The sequence below is a fragment of the Oncorhynchus mykiss genome, chromosome 11 (assembly GCF_013265735.2).
Source record: "Oncorhynchus mykiss isolate Arlee chromosome 11, USDA_OmykA_1.1, whole genome shotgun sequence".
In the NCBI taxonomy this organism is placed as follows: Eukaryota; Metazoa; Chordata; class Actinopteri; order Salmoniformes; family Salmonidae; genus Oncorhynchus; species Oncorhynchus mykiss.
Genome location: NC_048575.1, coordinates 8,142,219 through 8,151,308, shown reverse-complemented (window position 1 = coordinate 8,151,308; position 9,090 = coordinate 8,142,219). Strand labels below are relative to the sequence as shown.

Here is a 9,090-nt window from a genome sequence, read left to right as displayed (position 1 = left end):
CCAACATCACGTTGGCAATATTTTGCATGGTCATTTAAGAATAATATACAAACATTGTGTGAAACTTGCCAAGCACTAGGCAGAGGGAAAAGTAAATAAAATAACTAGGTAGAGGGAAAAGTAAATAAAATAACTAGGTAGAGGGAAAAGTAAATAAAATAACTAGGTAGAGGGAAAAGTAAATACAATAACTAGGTAGAGGGAAAAGTAAATAAAATTACTAGGTAGAGTGAACAGTAAATAAAATTACTAGGTAGAGGGAACAGCAGATAAAATAACTAGGTAGAGCGAACAGGAAATAAAATAACTAGGTAGAGGGAAAAGTAAATAAAATTACTAGGTAGAGTGAACAGTAAATAAAATAACTAGGTAGAGCGAACAGTAAATAAAATTACTAGGTAGAGTGAACAGTAAATAAAATTACTAGGTAGAGCAAACTGTCCAGTAAATAAAATAACTAGGTAGAGCGAACAGGAAATAAAATAACTAGGTAGAGGGAAAAGTAAATAAAATAACTAGGTAGAGTGAACAGTAAATAAAATAACTAGGTAGAGCGAACAGTAAATAAAATAACTAGGTAGAGGGAAAAGTAAATAAAATAACTAGGTAGAGGGAACAGTAAATAAAATAACTAGGTAGAGTGAACAGTAAATAAAATTACTAGGTAGAGCGAACAGCAGATAAAATAACTAGGTAGAGCAAACAGTCCAGTAAATAAAATAACTAGGTAGAGCGAACAGCAAATAAAATTACTAGGTAGAGCGAACAGTCCAGTAATTAAAATAACTAGGTAGAGCGAACAGCAAATAAAATAACTAGGTAGAGCGAACAGGAAATAAAATAACTAGGTAGAGCGAACAGCAAATAAAATAACTAGGTAGAGCAAACTGTCCAGTAAATAAAATAACTAGGTAGAGCGAACAGCAAATAAAATAACTAGGTAGAGCGAACTGTCCAGTAAATAAAATAACTAGGTAGAGCGAACAGTCCAGTAAATAAAATAACTAGGTAGAGCGAACAGCAAATAAAATGTAAACTGTCACACTGTTGTATGCATCCAAGAGATTTGTAATATCACGTAATTTCCTCTTTGAAACGGAAATAAAGAGACTCAATGGGAGTTCATTATACCAATTGTGGTTTGAATAATCCTTAATGAGCACACAGTGAAAGTGTTACATTCATTCTCCAGACTCTCTGTGAGCAGTAGAGTATCTCAGACCTCCTGCATATTAGGGGAACATTACTCGTGTGTAATGAACCACTATCCTTTGCCAGGATAAATATTTGACTTATTAGGTACAGTAAATTGACATCAGCATTCCACACAAATGGAATCAGTTCAAAACCACTTGATTCTAATTTTGCCTGGGAGCCTCTTCACACGCAGACCAGTGGAATTAATTATTTATACAGTACTCCTGAGATTTCAACACTTTTACAATCCCTTGTTGACCAATCACATTCCATTGCTGCCAAGCGGAAGGTTATATATAAACATATGTTCATTGAGCCCTGTTTTCATACTAGGTATCTTCTATCGGGACTGCAAAGGGAAGGATTCAACTGCTTGGCCCGTTCTGGTTCTGGATAAAGCAACATTGTTTCACTCTGTGCCCTTCAACATTTGAAGTGCATACCATAGGTAGGTCAGTTTCTTTGTTGCAAAGGCACTGATTTGCGTGCTTTTTAAGTTCAGCCTCATCACAGCATATCACAATATTGCATAAATAGGGTTACAGGAGCATGTCATAACATCTAACTGTTTGAAAGAGGCAACTGTGAAACATAAATCCCAGATTCACCTGGGTAGGAGGAGGAGGAGGAGGTGGAGAAGGAGGAAGGTTGCGTTGCCAGATGTGGAGAGAACGGGGATGGGGGAAATGTGTCTGTATCTGGATGCCAGATATGCTGTAAAGTATGTTTTTCTTTTCAGCGCAGGAAGCACTGGATGAAACAGAGAAGGGATGCTATAAGATCAGTAGAGGGTTTACTCAAGGGCTTTTATTAGATAAGCGTCAGACATAGCTTAATAGCTCATGTGCAAGGGTCGAACAGGAAAAACAACAGGGTTGAGAACACATTCTGCACTGGCTGTCTGTCTTCTCTCCCAGTTGTGTCTCAGTAGACGTGGCCATGAGGTGCTTCTGTCTGCTGCTGGTGCTGCTGCTCGCTCTGGATGTGTGTGAAGGTGACCGTGGTCGGGAGTGGGCTCACCACGGGGCATCAATGTTCGCCGACCTGACCCCCAATGAGATGCGCGACGTCCGGGACTACCTGCAAGGCAAGCCCGAGTTGGGACTGACAGCGGCCCGGGGCAAGTCCCTGAAGAAGAATAGCATTCTGCTGATGGAGCTCCACCTGCCCCGCAAGCACAAGGCACTGAGGGCCCTGGATCGGGGCCAGGCCAAGCCCATGCGCCAGGCCAGGGTGGTGGTGCAGTTCGGGAACCAGTCCCAGCCCAACATCACCGAGATCATTGTGAGTCCACTTCCCTTCCCTACTTCGTACAGGGAGAAGACCTTCAAGGGAGACAAGCCCATTCGGTTTGAGTCACGGCCCATTACAGAGGCTGAGTACTCGCACATCATCGACATCTTGCAGAAGATCACCGCCAAGGTCCACAAGGTGCTGTTTGAGACCACGGGGGGATTTTCCTTCCACAACTGTACCGACCGCTGCCTGACGTTCTCTGACATTGCACCCCGTGGTTTGGAGTCGGGTGAGAGGAGGACCTGGATCATGCTGCAGAAGTTTGTGGAGGGCTACTTCATCCATCCTGTGGGCTTTGAGATCCTGGTGAACCATAAGGACCTGAACCCTGAGCGCTGGACGGTGGAGAAGGTGTGGTACAATGGCCAGTACTTTGACAAGGTGGAGGAACTGGCGGAACAATACGAGAAAGGAACACTGGAGAAAGTCAAACTTCCTGACCATGACGACAAGGACTTGTACTCCACTTACATTCCCCGTGGGCACAGCAACACCCGCACCGACATCCACGGGCCCAAACTGGTGGAGCCCCAAGGCCCTCGCTACCATGTGGATGGAAACTTTGTGGAATATGCAGGCTGGTCCTTTGCCTTCCGTGTCCGCTCCTCAGCCGGCCTCCAGATCTTCGACCTGCGCTTCAACGGAGAGCGCATCGCCTACGAGGTCAGTCTCCAGGAGGCCATTGCCTTCTATTCGGGCGATACCCCCGCCGCCATGCAGACCAAATACATTGACGCCGGCTGGGCCATGGGCACACTGGACTACGAGCTGGCGCCTGGCATCGACTGCCCTGAAATCGCCACCTTTCTAGACCTGCACCATTACTACGACACGGACAAGCCTGTACATTACAAGAATGCCCTGTGTGTGTTTGAGATGACCACGGGGATGCCTCTGAGGAGGCACTTCAACAATAACTTCCAAGGGGGCTACAACTTTTTCGGGGGTCTGGAGAACCATGTGCTGGTGCTTCGTACCACCTCCACCGTCTATAACTACGACTACATCTGGGACTTCCTCTTCTATCAGAACGGAGTGATGGAGTCCAGGGTCAGTGCCACCGGTTACATCCACGCCACTTTCTTCACGCCTAACGGACTACACTACGGGTCCAAGGTGTATAACTATGTTCTGGGCAACCTTCACACGCATCTCATCCACTACAAGGTTGACCTTGATATTGCTGGTGAGTTCTGTTCTATCAATCTGATAGTGTGATTATATCATTCAGGATTCAGGAACCATATTAATAATGCTGTGAATGGTTGCTAATTATCTATCTGTAAAGCTACAAAGTTCTGTATATATGTACATACAGCAATTTCTAATAACAAATGGGCTGGTATAGTTTCAAAATAGAAAGGAAATAAAATACCAAAGAAATAAGGTGACAATGTTCACACATACAGGCTTGTGTTCTAGCCTCTGTTTGATCTGACACACTTCTAGGGAAAACGTCCAATTCTTGAAGGTATTTTAGATCTTTGGTCCAACATTGCATCATGGGTGTTGCTCCTAGATGGTTTATGATTGTTGCTCCCAGCCAAATACAATAACACGAGATTATGTCAGCCATTGTGATGAATCATTGACAAGAAACCCAAAATAACCTTTCATATCATGTGCCATGGGCAAAACAACTGGTAAATGTGTGCCTAGTATGCCTAGTCTGTGCAATATCAGAACATTACTTCAGTGCCTAGGTCCACTGCATTTAAACTTAACAAAGGGCTATAAAGGGAGGTTTTAAATGCATTCGTTATTGCATCTCAATTCTTCTTTTGAAATTGAAATTAAATTAATTGCAAACACCAGCCCTGCTTGACACCAGCCCTGCTTGACCCCAGCCCTACTTGACCCCAGCCCTGCTTGACACCAGCCCTGCTTGACCCCAGCCCTGCTTGACCCCAGCCCTGCTTGACCCCAGCCCTACTTGACCCCAACCCTGCTTGACCCCAGCCCTGCTTGACCCCAGCCCTGCTTGACCCCAGCCCTGCTTGACCCCAGCCCTACTTGACCCCAACCCTGCTTGACCCCAGCCCTGCTTGACCCCAGCCCTGCTTGACCCCAGCCCTGATTGACCCCAGCCCTGCTTGACCCCAGCCCTGCTTGACCCCAGCCCTGCTTGACCCCAACCCTGATTGACCCCAGCCCTGCTTGACCCCAGCCCTGCTTGACCCCAGCCCTGCTTGACCCCAGCCCTGCTTGACCCCAGCCCTACTTGACCCCAACCCTGCTTGACCCCAGCCCTGCTTGACCCCAACCCTGCTTGACCCCAACCCTGCATGACCCCAGCCCTGCTTGACCCCAGCCCTGCTTGACCCCAACCCTGATTGACACCGTTAATGTGATTGCTTTTGTCAAACACTCCAGGTCGGAAGAACAGCTTTGAGTCGATGAACCTCAAGTATGTGAACTTCACGAACCCGTGGAGCCATAAACATTCCGTCGTCCAATCCAAGCTCGTCAAGACCCAGCACCAGACGGAACGCGGCGCTGCCTTCCGCTTCGGCAAGAAGTTCCCCCGCTACGTGAACTTCTACAATCCCAACGAGAAGAACAAGTGGGGCCACCAGAAGGGCTACCGCATCCAGTACAACTCCCACGCCGACAGTGTGCTGCCCCGTGGCTGGATGGAGGAGAACGGCATCAGCTGGTCCAGGTAACGACAACACACAGCTAAAGGGACTGTTCACCCTAAAATCAAAGTTTATTATATGTTTTCATACCTCGATCAACTTCAGTTCATCCCACACCATCTGTTGAGTAGTTCCCACTGTAGACAGAGGAAATCTCCAGGCCACTACCAAAAATGAATGTGAAAGATTGGCACCATCTAATTATATGGTGGGGTAGTATGGGTACTATCCCTTTAAAGCTGAGGTAGGCGAAACCGCACCACTTGCTGCCCCAGGAGCATTTGTTATTGTTTTTTTGTTCGGAGGAAATAAGCATCCATCAACGTGGTAAGAAAATAACTCTACAGTTCTGTCGACGCATGCAGTGATCTGTAACGATGGCCGATGGTTTCAGATTATTATAGCATCTGACATCTACTGTCAGGCAGTTCAGATTCGGTCTGAAGTCTTATCTTCCTCTGTATGTAGATACCCGTTGGCTGTGACCAGACACAAGGACAGTGAGCCCACCAGCAGTAGTATCTACACTCAGAACGACCCCTGGGAGCCGGTGGTCTCCTTTGAGGACTACATTCGCAACGATGAAAGCATCATTAACCAGGTGAGACCTATTGTTACCAATAACTCAACTCATTCTCAGACTCAAAATAGAAGCTTCGCTACCCTGGACGGCATTATAATTGTATAACAACTAAATAATAAATCCAATTAATCAATTAATCAATCAACCTGTCTCCTGTGTAGGACCTGGTTGCCTGGGTGACGGTGGGCTTCCTGCACGTGCCCCACTCAGAGGACATCCCCAATACAGCGACGCCCGGCAATGCCGTGGGCTTCTTCCTACGTCCCTTCAACTTTTTCGACGAGGACCCCTCTCTGGCGTCCCGCAGTACCGTCATCGTCCGACAAGTCAAAGAGGGCAAGCCCAAGGTCCAGAGATGGACCCCAGAGGTTGTAGGTCACTGTGTGACTGACAGGCCTTTCTTCTACAACGGCACCTACGCAGGAGTCTGAGGGGCTGGTGCAACTGACAGGAAAGACACATAATGGAGGTTCCATCCTTGGTTCTGAGGAAATCATGTAAATGTGAAATAATATATTCTGACACAGGCATTAATAAAAACGAATATTACGTTGATATCGTTCCTGTTTAGATGTGAAAGAATAACATTATTTTTTCTGAGTGTGCAAATGTATTGCAACAATTTACCATTCCTAAGAAACTTTCTCAAATCATAACTCACAGACACATTTTACCATTGTGAATACATGCAGTAACAGTCAAAAGTTTGGACACCCCTACTCATTCAAGGGCTTTTCTTTATTTGTACTATTTTCTACATTGTAATAGTGAAAACTTGAAGACATGAAATAACACAATATGGAATCATGTAGTAACCCAAAAACTATTAAACAAATCAAAATATATTTTATGTTTCAGATTCTTCAAAGTAGCAACCCTTTGCCTTGATAACAACTTTGCACTCTCTTGGTATTGGTGGGAAAGTCAATACTGGCCTGTGACTAATACAGGGAAAGACAATGTTCAGCTATAGGGAGTATTTGATCTGTTCTTCCCAGTCAAGGTCTGGCCTGGGAACAGTCCCCAGACTGTTCCTACTCTCGTTCCTTTCCTTTGCTCTTTCAGAAACGGATTGATGTACGTTGTAAAGGTACAGAAGAACAGCAGTAGGGAACTTGGTGAGTAAGAGGACAAGCGACGGCAGAATGGGAAGTTATGCTTAAGGAGTATTTGACCACCGTGTTAAAGTGTTTAACCTAATTAAAAAACAACAATCCATGAAGAACAAAAAATTACAACCCCATATTTATTTCACCTTTATTTAACCAGGTAGGCAAGTTGAGAACAAGTTCTCATTTACAATTGCGACCCGGCCAAGATAAAGCAAAGCAGTTCGACACATACAACAACGCAGAGTTACACATGGAGTAAAACAAATATACAGTCAATAATACAGTAGAAAAATAAGTCTATATACAATGTGAACAAATGAGGTGAGATAAGGGAGGTAAAGGCAACAAAAAAAAGCCATGGTGGCAAAGTAAATACAATATAGCAAGTAAAACACTGGAATGGTAGATTTGCAGTGGAAGAATGTGCAAAGTAGAAATATAAATAATGGGGTGCAAAGGAGCAAAATAAATACATAAATACAGTAGGGGGAGAGGTAGTTTTGGGCTAAATTATAGATGGACTATGTACAGGTGCAGTAATCTGAGCTGCTCTGACAGCTGGTGTTTAAAGCTAGTTAGGGAGATAAGTGTTTCCAGTTTCAGAGATTTGTGTAGTTCGTTCCAGTCATTGGCAGCAGAGAACTGGAAGGAGAGGCGGCCAATGGAAGAAATGGCTTTGGGGGTGAACAGAGAGATACCTGCTGGAGTGCGTGCTACAGGTGGGTGCTGCTATGGTGACCAGCGAGCAGAGATAAGGGGGGACTTTACCTAGCAGGGTCTTGTAGATGACCTGGAGCCAGTGGGTTTGGCGACGAGTATGAAGCGAGGGCCAGCCAATGAGAGCGTACAGGTCACAGTGGTGGGTCGTATATGGGGCTTTGGTGACAAAAAGGATGGCACTGTGATAGATTGCATCCAATTTATTGAGTAGGGTATTGGAGGCTATTTTGTAAATGACATCGCCGAAGTCGAGGATCGGTAGGAGGGTCAGTTTTACAAGGGTATGTTAGGCAGCATGAGTGAAGGATGCTTTGTTGCGAAATAGGAAGCCAATTCTAGATTTAACTTTGGATTGGAGATGTTTGATGTGAGTCTGGAAGGAGAGTTTACAGTCTAACCAGAAACCTAGGTATTTGTAGTTGTCCACATATTCTAAGTCAGAACCGTCCAGAGTAGTGATGCTGGACAGGCGGGCAGGTGCAGGCGATCAGTTGAAGATCATGCATTTAGTTGTACTTGTATTTAAGAGCAATTGGAGGCCACGGAAGGAGAGTTGTATGGCATTGGAGATCTTCTAGAGGGTTCTTATGTCATCCATCTTAGAGATATGTCATCCATCTTAGAGAAGCATTATCAACCTTAGAGTGAGGTTCCCTGAGGAACAACCTATGTACCCGAACAGGTAAACACTAAGTCTAATATACAGTAGATTGCAACATTGTTTTGACCTTTTTAAAACTTTGACACAGGGTTAATGATTGATATGTGACATAACCTACAGTCTGTTAGCCATAATAATAAGCAGTAGGGGATGAATACAAACATGAGTTTTGCAAAGGAGTGAAAACTCCTTACACAGATCAATGCTACAGTGGTCCAAGTGACATTAACATGACCAAGTGTTCAGCAACAGAGAAACCAAAAAACACAGTGTTAATAATTAGCTTTATACAATATATGTTTGGAGGGCCAAATATACTGTCAAAGCAGTCCATTGATTAAAAAGGAAATCAGTTTCACCGATGATCAGTGGTTGGTAGTCAGGAACGAGTCTGGGAAGATGTGAGTAGCTACTGCCATCTAGGGGTTAAATGAGAAACAACTTTAATTTCTGCCTCAGAAAATACAGTACTTACTGTATCTGTGTATGGGAAAGGCGAATTCCTAATCAGTTGTACTAGAAGAGGTAAATGTATGCCTGTAAATATTAGAGCGAGCAATGTCAGAGTCTATATATGGACAGGATGGTGTGTATAGACATTATGGACAGTATATATATACAGTATATCACAATAGTGAGTACACCCCTCACATTTTTGTAAATATTTGAGTACATCTTTTCATGTGACAACACTGAAGAAATGACACTTTGCTACAATGTAAAGTAGTGAGTGTACAGCTTGTATAACAGTGTAAATTTGCTGTCCTCTCAAAATAACTCAGCACACAGCCATTAATGTCTAAACCGCTGACAACAAAAGTGAGTACACCCCTAAGCGAAAATGTCCAAATTGGGCCCAATTAGCCATTTTCCCTCCCCGGT

General features: G+C 44.5%; 1 protein-coding gene across 1 annotated transcript; it reads left to right on the top strand.

Moving 5' to 3' along the window:
* The first annotated feature begins 1,402 nt into the window (after positions 1 to 1,402).
* Positions 1,403 to 6,502, top strand: LOC110535211 (amiloride-sensitive amine oxidase [copper-containing]). Its single transcript, XM_021620077.2, has 5 exons — positions 1,403 to 1,645; positions 2,115 to 3,679; positions 4,867 to 5,155; positions 5,601 to 5,733; positions 5,877 to 6,502. Exons 2-5 carry the CDS (start codon positions 2,137 to 2,139, stop codon positions 6,144 to 6,146), a joined length of 2,235 nt encoding a protein of 744 aa, XP_021475752.2. The 5' UTR covers positions 1,403 to 1,645; positions 2,115 to 2,136; the 3' UTR covers positions 6,147 to 6,502.
* The last annotated feature ends 2,588 nt before the right edge of the window (positions 6,503 to 9,090 follow it).